Raw genomic sequence first — 20,285 nt, forward strand, 5'->3', positions numbered from 1 at the left:
GTGTTAGCCAGGATGGTCTCGATCTCCTGACCTCGTGATCCGCCCGTCTCGGCCTCCCAAAGTGCTGGGATTACAGGCTTGAGCCACCGCGCCCGGCCATCTGTTTTTACTTTCATGCAAGAGTTTGTACAATATCAACACTTCAGTTCTTGGTTAAAACAAGTAATTTTTGAGTGACTGGAGACTAAACTTAGGTCTGCTCATTTGAGCTCTTTATCTGTGATGACAGTGGCTTTTCGGGAGGCAAGAGAGCCTAATGGTTAAGAGTGTTAATCTACCCAAGTTTAAACCCCAGTTCTGCTTTGTGCCAGCTGTCTGACTCACCTGGTTGCTTTACTACTCTCAGCTTCAGCGTTAAAAATCTATAAAATGGCCGGGCGCTGTGGCTCATACCTGTAATCCCAGCCCTTTTGGGAGGCTGAGGTGGGCAGATCACAAGGTCAGGAGATCGAGACCATCCTGGCTAACACAGTGAAACCCCGTCTCTACTAAAAATACAAAAAATTAGCCAGGTGTGGTGGCAGGCGCCTGGAGTCCCAGCTACTCCGGAGGCTGAGACAGGATCATGGCGTGAACCCGGGAGGCACAGCTTGCAGTGAGCTGTGATCACATGAGCCACTGCACTCCAACCTGGGCAACAGAGCAAGACTCCATCTCAAAAAAAAAAAAAAAATCTATAAAATGGAGGCAGTTGAGCCACCTGGCACACACCTGTAGCCCCAGCTACTTGGAAGGCTAAAGCAAGAGGATCAGTTGAGCCCAGGGCTTCCATGCTTCAGTTTGTTATGATTGCACCTGTGAATAGCCACCACACTCCAGACTGGGCAACATAGCAAGATCCCATCTCCAAATAAATAAATAAATGAAAAAAAATGGAGGCAATAATATTATTTAATCTTTAGGTTGTTGTAATACACAAGTTAAACTTTTTAGAATATGTAGCCCAGGCCAGGCACGGTGGCTCATGCCTGCAATCCCAGCACTTTGGGAGGCAGAGGCGGGTGGATCACCTGAGATCAGGAGTTCAAGACCAGCCTGGCCAACATGGCGAAACCTCGTCTATACTAAAAATACAAAAATTAGCCAGGCGTGGTGGTGAGTGCCTGTAATCTGAGGCAAGAGAACCACCTGAACCCAGTAGGCCGAGGTTGCAGTGAGCTGAGATGGCGCCACTATGCTCCACCCTGGGTGACAGAGCAAGACTCTGTCTCTAAATAAATAAATAAAAATAGTCCAGTGCCTGAAGCATGGTGAGGACTCAATGGTACTATTACTGCCACATGACTTTGGGTGGGCAACTTATGACTTCTGCTTCTGTAAAACCAAGTAATTAGATTATCTCTAAATTTGTTTCCATCTCTTTTTTTAATAGTTTTTTTCAAATTTTTTATTTATATAGTTTTTGGGGAACAGGTGGTTTTTGGTTACTTAGATAAGTTCTTTAGTGGTGATTTCTGAGATTTTTATGCATCCAATACCCGAGCAGTGTACACTGTATCCAATGTCCATCTCTCTCTTATTGGTGCAGGTGACTTTCCTTTTCTGAGTCTTCCTTTCTGCATATAAAATGAGGGAACTGGAGACACCTCTTATTTCTAATATTGCTCCTCATGCAGGATCCTTTCCTAAACTCCCAGTAAGATATGAATAAGGAGAGTTAGCCTCAAATACTCTAACACTCCTCACATGCCAAAAGTGAGAGATTGGGCTTGGGGAGAGGAAAGATACTTCACACACTCACATTTTCAATTTCTCCCAAGGAGCCAGGCATGGTGGCTCACTCCTGTAATCCCAGCACTTTGGGATGCCAAGGCAGGAGGATCACCTGAGTTCAGGAATTCAAAACCAGCATGAGTAATACGGTGAGATCTCATCTCTGCTTAAAAACTAAAAAGAAAGCTGGGCATGGTGGCTCACGCCTATAATCCCAGCACTTTGGGAGGCTGAGGCAGGCAGATCATCTGAGGTCGGGAGTTTGAGACCAGCCTGACCAACATAGAGAAACCCCATTTCTACTAAAAGTACCAAAAAAATTATTTGGGAGTGGTGGCGCACTCCTGTAATCCCAGCTACTCAGGAGGCTGAGACAGGAGAATTGCTTGAACCTGGGAGGTGGAGGTTGCAGTGAGCTGAGATCACGCCATTTCACTCCAGCCTGGGCAACAAGAGCAAAACTCTGACTCAACAAAAAAAAAAAAGAAGAAAAAAGAAAAGAAAAGAAAAGAAAAGAAAAGAAAAGAAAAGAAAGAAAAGGAAGAAAAAGAAAAAGAAAAAAAATTAGCTGGGTGTGGTAGCACATGCCTGTAGTCTCAGCAACTCTGGAAGCTAAGGTGGGAGAATCAGCCTGGGCAACAGAGTGAGAACTTCTCTTGAAAATAAATAAAACAAAATAAGATTTTTAAAATGAATTGTGGCCACTAAGCAATGAGACTTACTTAAAAATATATAGGAATGGGGACTTTCCCAATCAGACATAAAAATTTGAGCCGGGCGTGGTGGCTCACGCCTGTAATCCCAGCACTTTGGGAGGCTGAGGCGGGTAGATCATGAAGTCAAGAGATTGAGACCAGCCTGACCAACATGGTGAAGCCCCGTCTTTACTAAAATTACAAAAAATTAGCTGGGCATGGTGGTGAGTGCCTGTAGTCCCAGATACTCGGGAGGCTGAGGCAGGAGGATCGATTGAAACCGGGAGGCGGAGGTTGCAGTGAGACGAGATTGCACCACTACACTCCAGCCTGGGCAACAGAGTGAGATTCCATCTCAAAAAAAAAAAAAAGAAAGGAAAAGAAAAGAAAGTAGTGGCCGGGCACGGTGGCTCACGCCTGTAATCCCAGCACTTTGGGAGGCTGGGGGTGGGGGGGGGGGGGGGGGGGGGGGGGCGGGTCACCTGAGGTCAGGAGTTCGAGACCAGCCTGGTCAACATGGTGAAAACCCGTCTCTACTAAAAATACAAAAATTAGCCGGGTGTGGTTGTGCATGCCTGTAATCCCAGCTACTTGGGAGGCGGAGGTTGCAGTGAGCTGAGATTGAGCTATTGCACTCCAGCCTGGGCAACAAGAGCGAAATTCCATCTCAAAAAAAAAAAAAAAAAAAAAGTATGTTAGTTTGAAAGTCTTTTATTGCCATAGTAAAATTAATTAATTAATTAATTTAATTAAAAATCAAAAAATAGTATGCAACATATACCATAAGCAAAGTCAAATACAATTTACAAACTAGGAGAAAATATTTGCAACATAAAGCACAAATAAAAGGCTAATATTCCTGGCCGGGCGCGGTGGCTCAAGCCTGTAATCCCAGCACTTTGGGAGGCCGAGACGGGCGGATCACGAGGTCAGGAGATCGAGACCATCCTGGCTAACACAGTGAAACCCTGTCTCTACTAAAAAATACAAAAAACTAGCCGGACGAGGTGGCGGGCGCCTGTAGTCCCAGCCACTCGGGAGGCTGAGGCAGGAGAATGGCCTGAACCCGGGAGGCGGAGTTTGCAGTTAGCTGAGATCTGGCCACTGCACTCCAGCCCGGGCGACAGAGTGAGACTCCATCTCAAAAAAAAAAAAAACAAAACGCTAATATTCCTAATATATAAGGAACTCATAAAACTTGAGAGACAAAGAATAAAAATCCAATAGAAAAATGGAAAATAGACAATTCCCAAAAAAGGATATTATATATGTTTAAACATATCAAAAGATTATAACTGAAATCTGGGACAATTCAAGCAACAAAATAAATAATTATAGCAATGGATTACAACTCATAAAATAAAGCAAATATCTCCTATAATTCCAGCACTATGGGAGACCGAGGTGGGTGGATCACTCGAGGCCAGGAGTTAGAGACTAGCCTGGCCAACATCAAAACCCCATCTCTACAAAATAATACAAACATTAGCCTAGCACAGTGGCATGCACCTGTGTTCTCCACTACTGGGGAGGTTAAGGCAGAAGAATCTCGAGAGGCAGAGGTTGCAGTGAACCAAGATTGTGCCACTGTACTACAGCCTGGGCGCTGGAGAGAAACTGTCTCAGAAAAAGACAAAGAAAAAAGAAACTACTCTTCTAGTCCCGGCCTGGTTGCTCAACACTTTGGGAGGCCTAGGCGGCAGGATCACTTGAGCCCAGGAGTTTGAGAGCAGCCTGGGCAACAGGGTGAAACCTGGTCTCTACAATAATTTAAAAATTAGCTGGTCATGGTGTTGGGGGCCTGTAGTCCCAGCTACTTGAGAGGGTGTGGTTGGAGGATCGTTGGAGCCATGATTGTGCCACTGCACTCCAGCCTGGGTGACAGAGCCAGATTATGTCTCCAAAAAATAAATAAGAAGAATAAAGGGTGGGGGGAAGACTCTTAGTACATAATAGTCTACCTTTCTCCCATCTTTGATTGTGAATTTCATCTGTTGGGGAATGCAGTTATTTGTCCTGTACTTCATCTCGGTGTTTTTATTTTTCCCTTTCTTGTATTTCCTATAAACTGTTGGCTAGATCTAAGGCTTAATTAGATTTGAGTTCAGTTTGAGGGATCAGGAATACTTCACAGGAGGCACTGGGTATATAGCATCACATCATGAGGTATCTTATATCTGGTTATCTCACTTTTAATGGTACTGAGATTGATCAGTGGTTCAAATGGTATCAACCTGGCCAGGCGTGGCAGCTCAGGTCTGTAATCCTAGAACTTTGGGGGGCCGAGGCAGGCAGATCATCTGAAGTCACAGGTTCCAGCCCACCCTGGCCAACATGGTGAAACCCCGTTTCTACAAAAAATACAAAAATTAGCCGGGCGTGGTGGCGCGCACTGTAATCCCAGCTACTTGGAAATCTGAGCCAGGAGAATCACTTGAACCCAGAGGCGGAGGTTGCAGTAAGCCGAGATCACACCACTGCACTGCAGCCTGGGTGACAAAGCGAGTCTCTATCTCAATAACAATAATAATAATAATAATAATAGTAATAATTTATTTTGTAGAGACGGGGCTCACCATGTTGACCGGGCTGGTTTCGAACTTCTGGCCTCAAGCCATCTTCCGTCTAGGGTCTCCAAAGTACTGGGATTACAGGCATCAGCCACCACACCCAGCCAAGTTCAACATCTTTTCTAAGAGCCAGATGTCATATAAGCTTAGCCCTATCAATAACTGACATTCAAACCTTGAAATCTTGCCCCCAGGGGTAGCAAGCTTCATAACAATGCTAGATGAACTTTCCTACCATAGAACTATAGTTGAAAGTCCATGTCAATCTTTTTACCATAAAGCACTGTAGGAAAAAAATGTACGATGAAACTAATTTTTTTAAGTTGCATTACACAAGTAAAAGTCATCTCAGAGATTATTACCATGATTGGGAACCAAGTTGACAGATTTGGGAGGTCTTCCTATGAAGCTTTATGGAAATATCTAAGTCAAAAAGACTAGTAGGGAGTTAAGCATTATAAGAAAGACTACACGGCTGTCTCTAGGAGGGGGATCTGGAGCAGGGAGGGATGAGGCAAGGAGCAGCGACTTTGCATCATAACCTCATGTGTGCATGTATTACGTTGAGGTTACACCGGGCAAATATGGAAGAAAAGTAATACAGTCAGCTGACAACGTCCCCCGCAAAAGCCTGTTAATTATAAATACACGATTCCAGCCGGGCGCGGTGGCTCAGACCTGTAATCTCAGCACTTTGGGAGGCCGAGGCGAGCAGATCGCTTGAGTCCACGAATTCGAGATCAGCCTGGGCAGCACGGCAAAACCCCATGTCTGCAAAATACACAAAAATTAGCCGGGTGGGCCGGGTGCGGTGGTTCACGCTTGTAATCCCAGCACTTTGAGAGGACGAGGCGGGCAAATCACCTGAGGTCAGGACTTTGAGACCAGCCTGGCCAACATGGTGAAACCCTGTCTCTACTAAAAATACAAAAATTAGCCGGGTGTGGTGGTGCATGCCTGTAATCCCAGCTACATGGGAGGCTGAGGCAGGAGAATTGCTTGAAGCTGGAAGGCTGAGGTTGCAATGAGCCTAGATAGCGCCACTGCACTCCAGCCTGGGCAAGAGTGAGACTCGGTCCCCCACCCCAAAAAAATTAGCCGGGCATGGTGGCGCGCGCGGGAGCCTGAGGTGGGTGGATCGCCTGAGCCCGGGAGTTTGAGGCTGTGGTGAGCAGGGAACGCACCACTGCACTCCAGCTCGGGTGACAGAGGGAGACTCTGACTCAAAAAATAAACAAAAAAAACTTCCATTGTTTTGTTCCCTTGCATCAGAATCCACTTGGTGGTGACTGAAAAGTCTTCAAAGAGGTTGACACGTCCGAGATGAGTCTGAAGTTTGGAGGACAGCACGGGACCGCGATTCCAAGGCGCCCAGGCTGAGAGCGCAGGCCACCCGCCAACCTCCACCCTGGCGCCCCACCCAGCGGGCACAAAGCCTCGCGGGAGGTGGGGCCTCGTGACGTCACAGATATGCCCGCCCCCTTTACGTCGTGCTCTGAGGCCAGGAGATTTCTGGCGGCGCCGGCGCCATTTTGCCGGAGCCTGCGACCGAGTGGGAGTGGAGTGGAGCGGCTGTGGTTGCCGACTCTTTCCTCTTCCCCACGGTCCAGTCAGCGGGTTAATTAGGCCATCGGCCCTCGAGCCGAGACTTGTCTCTTACTTAGTTCTGGGGAGCGCCTCGTCGACATGAGTGATGTAGAGGAGAACAACTTCGAGGGCAGAGTGAGTACAAAGCCGCGGGAGCCGTCTAGGCGGCGGCCCAATGCTCGGGGTTTCACGGGAACTAGCGCGGTCGGGCGGGGTTGCGGGTAGTCCCGCGAGGAGCAACCTCTGGAGCCATCGCGATTGCTTCCTCCCATCCCAAGATGGCTTCTGGGTTCCACTCCTTCCCCAAACACCACGGATAACACCCCTCCCCCTTTTTTGGAGGCTGATTGATACCTGGACTTCTGGGTCCTCTTCCCTCCCCGCCCCCGCATTGCTCCCGTCCTCCTCCCCACCCCTGAGGCTTCCTTATGTCTGCTCCGAGGTGTGGGTCCCGGTCGCGGTTGGGCGGGAGGCGGCGGCAGGGAGCTCCCTTCCGTCCGGATAGTGGTAGGTGCTTCCTGCGGTGGCATTTCTGGCGACCCCGAGCATCGTAGAGGGTCTCGGGGTCGACAGTGCGCGGGGCTGTTTTCCGGGCGGGGAGAAGCTGGCGTGGGACTAGCTGGGGCCTGTGTCTCCTTGGCTCTCTATTGCAGTGAGCGGCCGCGTCTCTGTTGGAACCGGCGGCGTTGCGTCTATAAAGGCGAAAGCCTTGAGGTTGAAGGTGGGACGAGCCTAATGAAGTGGTTAGTCAACGACCGCACCGACCCTTAAGCGTTCTTAAGACGAGAGCTGTGAGGGGAAAACTACGCAAGGAGCCCTTTTCCTTTAATGTCCCTTCGACTTTTGCTTTCACTTCGAAATGAATGTGGAAATGCTTTCACGCCTTATTTTTCTAATTCCTCGATGTTGGGTTTTTTTCTCTTCTTTATATCTGAACTTTTAATGCTTTTCTTCCTCTGACCTTTGATCTAAAAACTGACCACTCCTTTACAGCTTTTTACGGTAAAAAAAAAAAAAAAAGTCTTTAATCTTACATAACTGAACGAATTCATTGGCTCAGTATTAAGATAACTAGTCAGTATGTACTGTTCTGTAACTTAAAAGATGACCTGAAAATTAACAGGCCCTCTCCCATTTCTCTTCTCACCCTATCCCCCACCGAAGAGGGCTCAGAAGAAAGTTTTTATTAATGTATTTGGGGTCGGAGAAATATAAACATCTCAAAGAATACGTTATACCCAGCTTAAATGTACCGGAACGTTTTTCAGTGAGTTTCATTTCCAAAGTTTACCTTACATTGGAAATTGTAGAAGTGAGTTCCTGTGAAACTCGGGAAGGAAAACAAAAGCCCCATGCAACACGTTCCGGGCTGTTGTGTTGATGTTTATTCTAGTCACCAGGGGAAGCACATAAAAACATTTGAGGTGTGTACTGGAGGGCGAATTTTGTCCTTTTTGGGAGTTCATGATATAAAGATCTAGAACCAAAAAGTCAAATCAGAAGGTCGGTTTAGGCTTTAGTTCTCTTTGAGGAAAGAGATTTAAAGCAATAGACTGTACTAGTTACCCAATAGACTAAAGAAGTTGCCTTTCTATTGATTGGAATTTTTTGACAAAGTTTGGAGCATGGAAACAAATGAAAATTGAACTTGCTCATTTTTTAGGATGGTATATTGATTGCCCCAACATAACTTTCTAAAATCATGCAATAAGCATATATGATAGTAGTTGTAAAATGCTGCTTGTTTTGAAAATGTTGAGTAATTGTCGATGGAAAATTTGCTGTCCATTCATACATTCCTTCAATTAACTTTCATTATTAAAAAAAGTGGGGGGGTTGATGTTTGGTTCGGTTTGTGGGGAGTGAAGAGGACTACTAGAGGGACCTTGTTTGCTTTTTTTTTTTTTTTTAATTTATCATGAAGTCTAGGAAAGGAGTAAGTTGCCGACAGTTGTCACTTTTCCCTCCTAAGAAAGTAACATGTTAAGATTCCCACCCACCATCCTGGGCGACAGAGTGAGACTCCCGTCTCCCCGCCCCCCCCCCCCAAAAAAAAAAGATTCCCACCCACTTTTAAACTAAAATACATGTAGGCATTAAAGATTTATTTAATAGAAATAAAGGGCCTTACGGCCCTTTGTGGTCATAGGAAATAACTTTTTTCACAAGTGGTACCCAAATGTATTTTCGTGGAAATCAGCTAGTGCTTGTAGGCTCACCTGTTGTATATTTTTATGTTTTGTCTTTTAATTTTTATAGGTTGAGATAATTGTCTTTATTTGTAATTGGTTAAAGAATTAGAACAATGCTAGAAGCTTGTCTGGAGATGTCCTTTTTAAATCATTTCTGGCTGGGCGCAGTGGCTCAGGCCTATAATCCCAACAATTTGGGAGGCCGAGGCGGGTGGATGACTTGAGGTTAGGAGTTCGAGACCAGCCTGCCCAACGTGGTGAAACCCTCTCTCTACTAAAAATACAGAATTAGCTGGGCTTGGTGGCGTGCGCCTGTAATCCCAGCTACTTGGGAGGCTGAGGCAGGAGAATTACTTGAACCTGGGAGGCGGAATTGCGCCACTGCACTCCAGCCTGGGCAACAGAGCCAGACTCTTATCTCAAAAATAAATAAATACATAGGTCCATTAAAGCAATTTTAAGTGGAGATGTCCTTTGGAGCTGGGAGTGAAGGTAGCACTTAAGCGGTGGCTTTCACGTGTCTTGATAAAAGTAATGAGTTGTTTGCCTCAATACAGCTTCAACCAAAATTGGGATTTTGAGCTCAAAACCTGTTAATGCCTTTCATAGAAATTAAGGGCAATGGAAATCTTTTCTTAACATTTTACACCTCTACCCCTAAAATTTTAAGAATTGTACTTTATAAAAATGTGCAGTTTTCATACAACAGCCCAGTGTTGATAATAGAGGTTAATGATTCCTTATTGTTAGAGACCTATCTTGTAATTAGAGAGTTATTTATGTTTTCTACAGTTGAAGAGGAAAAATACCGCTTATTCTTGCCTCCTTTCAGGATTTGTTTCGGCTTCTTGGGTAGCTGTGATATTTTTGAGAGACTCCTACAGGCCGGGCAGGGTGGCTCATGCCTATAATCTTAGCTACTTAGGAGGCTGAGGTGGGAGAATTGCTTAAATCCGGGAGGCAGAGAGCCGAGATCGCATCACTGCACTCTAGTCTGGGCGACAGAGCGAGACTCTGTCTCAAAAAAAAAAAAAAAAAGCAAACATTTATCTGTACCAATTTGGAATTAAAAGTTTTGTGTGTAAAGATTTTTTGTTAAAGAATAGAAGAAATGGGGGGAGGGTCCTTTTCTGAAATCTGAGAATGATAGGGATGATGACTACTTATTCAAAACCCAGCTCTGTGACTGGCTTGTTTAAAACAAAACAAGGGGCGGTGGCTCACGCCTGTAATCCCAGCACTTTGGGAGGCTGAGGTGGGTGGATCACAAGGTCAAGAGATGGAGACCATCCTGGCCAATATGGTGAAATCCCATCTCTACTAAAAATACAAAAATTAGCTGGGCGTGGTGGCGTGTGTCTGTAATCCCAGCTACTCGGTAGGTTGAGGTCGAGAATCACTTGAACCCAGGAGGTGGAGGTTGCAGTGAGCCGAGATCGACCACTGCACTCCCCACAGTGCACTCTAGCCTGGTGACAGACGAGACTCTGTCTCAAAAAAAAAAAAAAACCCAAAACTTTTAAATTGGGCTTAAAATTTGTGTATGAAATTTTAAGATAGGCCGGGCGCGGTGGCTCAAGCCTGTAATCCCAGCACTTTGGGAGGCCGAGACGGGCGAATCACGAGGTCAGGAGATCGAGACCATCCTGGCTAACACGGTGAAACCCCGTCTCTACTAAATAATACAAAAAACTAGCCGGGCGACGTGGTGGGCGCCTGTAGTCCCAGCTACTCGGGAGGCTGAGGCAGGAGAATGGCGTAAACCCGGGAGGCGTGGCTTGCAGTGAGCTGAGATCCGGCCACTGCACTCCAGCCTGGGCAGCAGAGCCAGACTCCGTCTCAAAAAAAAAAAAAAAGAAAGAAATTTTAAGATAAATGTGAGCGATGTCAGCATTATTCAGCATCTTTAGCAATTTAATTCCATATATCATCAAATTGACCTTACATAAGGGTAAAGCTTGCTTTCTTATAGTAGGGAGTGTTAACCTAAGAGAGTCTTGGGTTTAATCTGTTTTCCTAAATTTAAATACTATCATTTATCTGATTTTAATGCTTTCAATTGTTCTCCTCCCCCCCTTCCATTTAAGCAAAGAATTTATAAACTTAAAAAAAAATTTAAATCTCGAATTTTTATATTTGAGGTTCTTTCACTGAAGGATGCTGATCTGCTCAATATAAGTAGATGGCAAGATTTTGAAAAGGAGCAGCGCAAGTAATTATACCCACAGTGCATAACTAATTTTACAGTTCTGTCATAGAGGCTTATACTTTGTACCACTCATTAAGTGGAATATGGAACCTTCAGATCTGAAGGAATGTCCACGGTTTCAAATATTTAGGGATGTGTGGTTTGGAAAACACTTTGTGGGCTTAATTTTGTAAATCCACCAAACTAACCTACGATGTAGGTTAGTAGCATAACAAGTGTGAAATATCATCAATAATCAGTATAGTAGTTTCTTAGAACTTGACTGACAGAAAACTTTCTTTGATAGTATCAGTGGGTGCTCATTCATTAGATAACTAAAAGATGTGTATTCACGTGCTAATGAATTAAAACTGATTGCTATTTGTTCATATGTCCTCACAAATTTAGCAAGACAGGCATGGAGGTGAAAAAAGATAGTAACAACCAGATGAGGGAAAGATTGTATACACTGAAGAAAAGTTGAGAGGAGAATAATAAAGGGAAATATGGTTTCCCTTCCCTCCTTTTAAGTTACTTGTATGTATAGTTATATATAATCCTTCCTGTCCCATGACTTTGACCAAAGATGGAGTGACTAGGCCTGACTAATATGTAGAAGAAAAGTTGTGATTTTTCCTTGAAACCAGGACCCTATCATCTGACTTATCACGATTCATAAATACTGTGTAACACCAGAAGATGAGAACATAGAGAATGCTGTAACAGGTTCTTGGTAGTTTGGGTTTAGTTGCTATTTATTGGCTTTTAATATGGTTAAACCACATTAGTCCTTATAAACACACTTGTTTTTTTTACCTTTGAAATTGCCACTTACACATTAGCTTTTTGAACGTTACAGTTGATCATGATATATAAGCTAGGAGACTTATGAACCACATTTAAAATCTGTACAAAATACTGTAAACTTTACAGGTAATTTCACAATTATGGTATGAATTTAAATTTGATTATATGTGTGGGTCAGTTACTAAATCATTTATAAGACTATTCTGAACTTCAGAGAATAAGCAAACGTACATTATTAGAATATGTTTGAGTCTTCGCAGATAAAGACCACATTGACTTCAGAATGCAGCATATAGGCATGCTGCATTTAAAAGAAGGGAAATTATGTTTAAATTTAACTAATATGAGCAGTCACTATCTTCTTTTTAAGGGATTTGTTCTAATAGCAGTTATGGTTTAAGGAGAGAATGGAAGTGTTGCTTTAACTTCATGGAATCTGTATAAGTATTCTACCATACCCAAGAGGAAGGAAGCAGAACTGTTCTTTCTATAGGCTGAGGTTGAGTAAATACAGGTTTTTTACAAGCCTTGAAGAAGTTCTTTAGTAAGTAGTAAGATGAATATTGTAAGGTATTTGGATAATTTAGGTATAGTTCCCTTTGTTTTGGGTACTTGTGATTTTCCTGAATGCACTAGTGTGTATCTCTGGAAGTAGAGCTCCAGTGTCATAAAGCAGCAGGAAAACACATTTTGAGTAAGTTTGTTTTACAAGCTTATTATACTCATAGACTTGGACTTGAGTAAATTTGGCACTATTAAATGGCATAGAATTTGCCTGGCCTTAATGTTAGAGTAAGTTACAGTATAGCATTTAATAGTTTCTTTATTTTAATGGATAGCACATATATATATTGTATTGGAATTTCTTTTTATAGTATGACACAGGCTATATTAAAAGACTGCAATTATTGTTTGCTGTAGGAATTGTTCATGTTCCTCAAGAGTATGTACACGTATATAATAACCCTTTTCCTGGTTAAAGAATAGTACGTGGTTATTGTGGTTATTCAGTGTGTAAAATACAACTCTGTTTTAACACAGACAATTCTTGATCAGCTTGTATTGGATACACTATAATACTTTCTTAGTGTTAGTTCCCTCCTTTTAATTTTTGGCCATTTCCTTCAACCAACAGCAGGGGCATCTTGATAATAAAGAATAGTTTAATCAAGCAGGCCGGATGCGGTGGCTCATGCCTGTAATCCCGGCATTTTGTGAGGCTGAGGCAGGTGGATCACTTGAGATCAGGAGTTCGAGGCCAGCCTGGCCAATGTGGTGAAACCCCGTCTCTACTAAAATAAAATACAAAAGTTAGCAGGGTGCGGTGTCGGGTGCCTGTACTCCCAGCTACCCGGGAGGCTGAGGCAGAATTGCTTCAACCCAGGAGGTGGAGGTTGCAATGAGAAGATTGTGCCATTGCACTCCAGCCTGGGTGACACAGAAAAACCAAACAAGCAAATAAACATCAAAACAAAAACCTGTTTAAGCAGGTTGTGCTGTTAGAAGAACTTTTCTGCCTGGCTTCTGCTTTATAAAGTGTAAGATAGACTGGAGGCCTATTTAAGATTTCTGTTAAAATTCATGATACCGGTTGAGTTATTAATCTGCCCATTTCAACTGGGCAGTGTATTTTTAATGGTTATTGGATGCAGGAGCCAGATTACTGAGGAAATGTAGGATTCCTTGACTGGACAGCTTTAAGAACAAGTAGTCTAGTGAAATAGGGCAGATACCACCCATTCCTAGCAATTTTTTTTTTTTGTTTGCAATTTCAATTCATTTTCCAAATTATGGATAGTTTTATGAATTTCTTTGAGAAAAAGTTGAAATTGTTTCATAATGAAGACAAGTCAGGGAGAAAAGGATTAGCCTAGCATTTATTCTCTTTATATAAAGGACTTCTTATAGCCTGATTCCTAATGTAGAGTTCCATGAAAGTGACATTTATTTGGTAACAGCTTTTGAGAAATGTTACTTTATTTCTAAATAATTATATACTTGGCAGTTTATTCTTGCAGTTAAGTTTACTAACAGTGTTACTGACTGATTTGTTAATATAAGTGTGTAAGTTGTTCTTGAAAGTTAAAATGAAGCTGGATGTGGTGGCTCACACCTGTAATCCCAGCACTTTGGGAGACCAAGACAGGCAGATCAAGGGGTCGGGAGATCGAGACCAGCCTGGCCAACATGGTGAAACCCTGTCTCTATTAAAAACACAAAAATTAGCTGGGTGTGGTGGTGCGCACCTGTAATCTGAGCTACCCAGGAGGCTAAGGCAGGAGAATCGCTTGAACCTGGGAGGCGGAGGTTGCAGTGAGCTGAGATCACGTGCCACTGCACTCCAGCCTGGGCTACAGAGCGAGACTCCATCTCAAAAAAAAAAAAAGTTAAAATCATGGTGACAACTTTGTAGCCAGGAAGAAGAGGACTGTTTTAAACTTAGATGTTTCCATGAAGAAATTTATGCAGACTTGAGATTTCCTCTGAGATAAAGAGAGAGAAGGGCAGACAACAAAGGAGGTTAGGTATTTGTGACACCTTTGATAATAAAAAGCAAAGCTTCTTTTAAAATAAATCTAATGTTGACCGGGCATGGTGGCTCACACCTGTAATCCCAGCACTTTGGGAGGCCGAGGCGGGCCGATCACCAGAGGTGAGGAGTTTGAGACCAGCCTGGCCAACATGGGAAAACCCCCTCTCTCCTAAAAATACAAAAATTAACTGGGCAAGGTGGTGCATGCCTGTAATTCCAGCTACTCAGGAGGCTGAGGCAGGAGAATCACTTGAACCCAGGAGGTGGAGGTTGCAGTGAGCTTAGATGGCACCACTACACTCCAGCCTGGGTGACAGAATGAGACTCCTCCATCTCAAAATAAATAAGCTAACGTCTCTTAAAAAGACATTCTGTCATACTGTAATGCTTTGCTGCTACTCCAAAACGGATTTAAAATTTGAATTTTAAGATGTTACTGAATTATCTTGTTTACTTTAATAAAAGGTTTTTATTTCCATCCTAGTAAAACTAAAGGGTTGTAGTGTTTTACAGAGGAAAGCCTCCTGTGTGTATATAAGAAGGACAGTAGCAGCTTTCGTAGATGGTAATCCAGCTATTGCTATTCAACAGTAGCATAAATGAATGTTATATCATAAAGTCTATTTTGTAGAAAGGAAAACCAAGAGAGAAGAGGGGAATATGAGATACTCTTATCTGTTTGGTTAATGAACCAGTCTGTGAAACTTAAATTACAAGCAAATTAGCCATGCCTTTTTTTTTATAAGATACTGAATATGCTGTTTTCATAGTTTCAGTGACTGAAAAAGCCCAGATTGCTGTGCCTGCTGCAGACATCTGTTCAGTAGTTTAGAGTATCTGAGATGCAGTGAAAGACTTGTAGGTAGCTAAATGGGAAAGGTTGGTATTGAGCGGAAAGGTAGCTGTGTATTTCAGTTTTGATAAATAAGTCTTGACATTAAACTTGAAGCAAAGGAAACATTTTCAGAAAGCTGTTTGAGTTGTGTGATAGTCTTAAGGCATAAATAAATTGGTGTGAAATTACTTCTGTAAAATTGAGATAATTATTTACACTGATAATCAAGGCTTAACTGGACAGAAACCAAGCTGTCTATCCTGTTTTGATCATGAGTGCCTCGTATCTGTTACAAAAAAAAAAAAAAGCTTATGATCAGTAAGTTATTTTATTTGGAATGCTTTGATTTACATCCAATTTTTTCAGAAACTCATCACTTTTTGGATATAGGATATAGTCACTGAAGGGAGTGCCGGTATACAGAAATGCATAAATTATGTAAAAACTGAACAAAACAGGTGGAATCAAAGATAAAGACCATGATACACATTTTGTACCTTCTTGCACATTATGGTATTTCATGGATAATAGAGCATTTTAAAGTGATATAGTTGCAAAAATGTATATATCAGGAATTAATAAGCTAATGGGGAAATTTTAAGACTTTGATGCCTATTAGTTTTTTCAGTATGCTTGTTTGTCTTCAGAACATATTTTAAGTCAGAATGAACAAAGATAGTGGTCGAAGTTGAAAGAAGGTGTAATTTTACTGATTTTTTTCTTTTGGACTAATTTGAACTTTGACATGTGCTATGGGTGAGTTTAGATAGGTGTGTACAAATATTTCAGCCTTGGATGCTTACTCTTAACTATATCTCGATTTCTTAGCATAACTTAGTGAAAGCTTGTTTTAAGAATCTTCAGATTATAAAATAGTGAAAATCTAACAGGTGGGCGGAAATTATAGTTGTTAGATTTATGTTTGAATTATTTATATTAAAATTGCTCACATTTTAGGAACTAGAATGAAACATGGGAGGAGGGTGAAGAGTATGGTTAAAAAAACATTTAGAGAAATTTAGTAGCTTCTCTGTTAGAAACTAGAGTTTTGAACAATTTTAAAGACTATAAAATTGTTTTTTGTTTTTTGTTTTTTTTTTAAATTAGTTACTTGCACTTTACCTGCTGGCTTTTCCATTTGGTAGATAACATTCTGAACTCCAGCAGAGTTTTATAATCCCCACGTGCTTAAATATACTAAATGTTCTTTTTCCATTAAGGTTAATGTTCGTGAAGAAATTGAAGAGTTTTTTCCAAGAATGTGGAAGATAAATCAAGATAAAAGAAGGCTAATGAAAAGTATTAAAGATCAGAAAATTAAAATTGAATGGGGGAAAAAATTGAACAGAAGATTGGTCAGATAGAAGCACTTGAATTTTTTTTAAGGCTATTTTGAATTGTTTGAATTGGGGAAGAATACACGAAGTATGAAAAATGAAAAACTCAATGAAGAATGAAGAGAAGTAGAAAGCAAGAGTGAAGTAGAATTAAAAGAATCTGGAAGAATGAATGGGTCCTAGGTTAAGTAAATGTATGGTTTATGTTCCAGTGTCTGTATGATCAAGTTGTAGATGAATTTGCATGATTACTTAGTTAATAGAGAATTGGTGATCTGGTTCAAGTAGGGAATTATTGAGGACAGTTAGCAGTATTAACAATGGGTTATTATTGAGCTGAAATTTTTTCTGGAGGGTGTTGCCTAACCATTTGTTTTTCAGGAGCAATCAATATAAATAATTACGGTACTTTAAATGTTAGGTGTTAGGCATCTACATGACCAGTGCCATTTGTAATACTGTCTTCTTTGTTAGGAGTCTCGCTCTCAGTCAAAATCTCCAACGGGAACTCCTGCTCGTGTAAAATCGGAGAGCAGGTCAGGATCTCGTAGTCCATCAAGGGTTTCCAAACACTCTGAATCCCATTCTCGATCAAGATCAAAATCCAGGTAAGTGTGTTTAAGATAATACTTAAAATATTCTTCTGGGGTTTTTGAGGACAAAGCGGTTGTTGGCTGCATTTTGTATGGAAATTTCACAGAAGACTCAAAATGACGAAGTAGTTTTTCTCAGACTGCTCTTTGTAAATAAATACCATATCCCAGACAAAGACTTGGAAGTACGACTTGAGCCCAGGAGTTCCAGGCTGCATTGACTGCACCACTGTACCACAGCCTGGGTGCCAGGGAGACCCTGTCTCTGAAAAATAAGAAATTAATAATAAAATCATCTAGCCCAGTTAATATATTGGATAGTTGCAGCCAATACAAATTATATGTATATAGCCATTGATTTAAGTGTGTTTGGCATTTGATAGTTAGTGTTTGGTTTCTATGCCAACAATATTTGCACAACAAAAAGGTGGTTTTCTACATTGGAGTCTCACATGTAATTTAGTGCAGAGAAAGTTGATGTGTGTATGTTATACTGGTTAGTCAGAACGATTGAGAAGCATTTTTAGGATTTACATTCCAGCTACATTTTTATCTGAAGATTCTGACTCTATGTCCATGGTAGAGCTCTGGTCAGATGTAATTGGGCAGAAAAGTCCTTAGCTGATTCGGGGTCCCACCACCATGGACAACAGAAACGCTGTAGTGAACCAATGCAGAACCGATGCAAAGTTCACTGTCAAATGCCCCAGGTGTACTGAGGTGGGATAAAAAGTTTTAAGACAGGCTGGGCGCAGTGGTGCACGTCTGTAATACCAGCACTTTGGGAGGCCGAGGTGAGGGGATCACTTGAGGTCAGGAGTTTGAGACCAGCCTGGGCAACATGGTGAAACCCCGCCTCTACTGAAAATACAAAAATTAGTTGGGCGTAGCTACCTGGGGGGGCTTAGGCAGGAGAATCGCTTGAACCCAGGATGTGGAGGTTGCAGTGAACCGAGAGAGGGCGCCACTGCGCTCCACCCTGGGTGACTTTTTTTTTTTTTTTGAGATGGAATTTTGCTCATTTCCCAGGCTGGAGTGCAATGGCGCGATCTCAGCTCACCGCAACCTCCGCCTCCCAGGTTCAAGCAATTCTCCTGCTTCAGCCTCCCTAGTAGCTGGGATTACAGGCACGTGCCACTACACCCGGCTAATTTTGTATTTTTAGTAGAGATGGTGGGGGGGTCTCGAACTCCTGACCTCAGGTGATCCGCCTGCCTCGGCCTCCCAAAGTGCTGGGATTATAGGCTTGAGCCACTGCACCCGGCCGAGACTCTTTCTTCAAAAGAAAAAAAAAAAGGTTTTAAAACAGCCTGACCAGTTAGCTTACTTCATTGTCATTTCTTAGGTGGAGAGATAGATTTTACGTCTTTGAACAGTCTACTTGCCAAGGGGCATGAGACAGAAAAATCAGTTAAAAGGCTGTACTTTTCTTGGGGTTAGCAACCATGCTGTTTTCTGTTACAACAAGGGTCTAGCCCGGTGCTCAATTACTTACTACTCAGTTATTAAATTTATTATGTGCAGAATAGCACGATTAAATTTATTATGTGCAGAATAGCATGGGCTAGAATTTCAGCATAGAAATAGAAAGAAGCATGTTTTTGCCTTAGGGCCTTTGCATTTGTCACCTTCAACCTAGAACATTTTTCTCCTCATTTCATTTGATTGTCACCTGAGAACATTGAGTTACTCACATATCCATTATTCCCTTACTCTTAATTTTTTAATGTTATTTGTCACTGTCTAATTTTTAAAAAAAGTAGAGACTCTTGAAGGGTTTTGTTTGTTTGTTTTTTGAGATGGAGTCCCGCTGTGTTGCCCAGCCTGCAGTGCAGTGGCACGATCTCGGCTCACTGCAGCCTCCACCTCCCAGGTTCAAGCAGTTCTCCTGCCTCAGCCTCCCGAGTAGCTGGGATCACAGGTGCCTGGCTGATTTTTTGTATTTTTAGTAGAGACAGGGTTTCACCATGTTGGCCAGGCTGGTCTCATACTCTTGACCTCAGGTGATCCGCCCACCTTGGCCTCCCAAAGTGTTGGGATTACAGGCGTGAGCCACTGCGCCTGGCTGGAAGAGTTTTATTGTCTCACTTTCATTGCTGTTTAAAAGTAATAATTGATGTTTTAAATTAAGGGTTTTCTTATTTTTTTTTCTTCATTTTAAAATTTGGAACTGTAAATTGGTACTAGCTAAAATAGGAAATAACAACTCTCCTAGCGTTATTATTCACCTATTGTGTTTCATAAGGTCTTCCCTCTAGTTTTATTCCTGTATTCCATATCCTCACTTTGTAAAATCATGCAAAAAGTTTTTGCTTTGATTACTTAACAGAAAATTGGTGATCTGGTTCAAGTAGGGAATTACTGAGGATAGTTAGCCGTATTAACAATAGGTTATTATTGAGCTGAAGAAAAGTGGAGACTCTTGAAGAGTTTTGTTTTGTTTTGTTTTGTTTGAGATGGGGTCTTGCTCTGTTGCCCAGGCTGGAGTGCAGTGGTGTGATCTCGGCTCACTGCAGCCTCCACCTCCTGGGTTCATTTTATATGACTGTTGTCTTTGCTGGTCTGTGTGTAAGGGTGGGTCGTATGAATGGTAGGTAAGAATTTGTTGAATTAGTTTTTTTTTTTAACACGTAGTCTCACTCTGTTGCCAGGCTGGATTACAGTGGCCTGATCTCAGCTCACTGCAACATCTGCCTCCCGGATTCAAGTGATTCTCTTGCCTCAGCCTCCTGAGTAGCTGGGATTACAGGCATGCCCAGCTAATTTTTTGTATTTTTAATAGAGACAGGGTTTTATCATGTTGGCCAGGATGGTCTCAATCTCCTGACCTTGTGATCTGCCTGCCTTGGCCTCCCAAAGCGCTGGGATTATAGGCATGAGCCACTGTGCCCGGCCTGTTGGATTAGTCTTACTGGCAAAGAAAGGACTGCAAGCGGCCGGGCGCGGTGGCTCAAGCCTGTAATCCCAGCACTTTGGGAGGCTGAGGCGGGCGGATCACGAGGTCAGGAGATCGAGACCATCCTGGCTAACATGGTGAAACCCTGTCTCTACTAAAAAAATACAAAAAACTAGCCGGGCAAGGTGGCGGGCGCCTATAGTCCCAGCTACTCGGGAGGCTGAGGCAGGAGAATGGCGTAAACCCGGGAGGCGGAGCTTGCAATGAGCTGAGATCTGGCCACTGCACTCCGGCCTGGGCGACAGAGCGAGACTCCATCTCAAAAAAAAAAAAAAAAAA

At 42.5% G+C, this 20,285-nt stretch overlaps 1 protein-coding gene across 6 annotated transcripts in view; it reads left to right on the forward strand.

Moving 5' to 3' along the window:
* Window positions 1–6,450: 6,450 nt before the first annotated feature.
* TRA2A (transformer 2 alpha homolog) overlaps window positions 6,451–20,285 on the forward strand; it is a 29,377-nt gene continuing 15,542 nt past the window's right edge. The window contains exons 1-3 of one of the 6 annotated variants that reach the window (XM_023215989.2): window positions 6,451–6,700; window positions 7,219–7,308; window positions 16,932–17,065. Coding sequence is in view for 1 of the 6 variants with exons in the window: in XM_023215984.2 (XP_023071752.1) it covers window positions 6,665–6,700; window positions 16,932–17,065 (170 nt within the window). In the remaining 5 variants the exon portion in view is untranslated. Of the gene's footprint in view, window positions 6,701–7,218; window positions 7,309–10,516; window positions 15,165–16,340; window positions 17,066–20,285 lie in introns of those variants that run through there. The other 5 variants (XM_023215988.3, XM_023215986.3, XM_023215984.2 and 2 more) reach the window with 5 other exon arrangements.

This window comes from Piliocolobus tephrosceles, chromosome 8 (genome assembly GCF_002776525.5).
Source record: "Piliocolobus tephrosceles isolate RC106 chromosome 8, ASM277652v3, whole genome shotgun sequence".
Classification (NCBI taxonomy): domain Eukaryota; kingdom Metazoa; phylum Chordata; class Mammalia; order Primates; family Cercopithecidae; genus Piliocolobus; species Piliocolobus tephrosceles.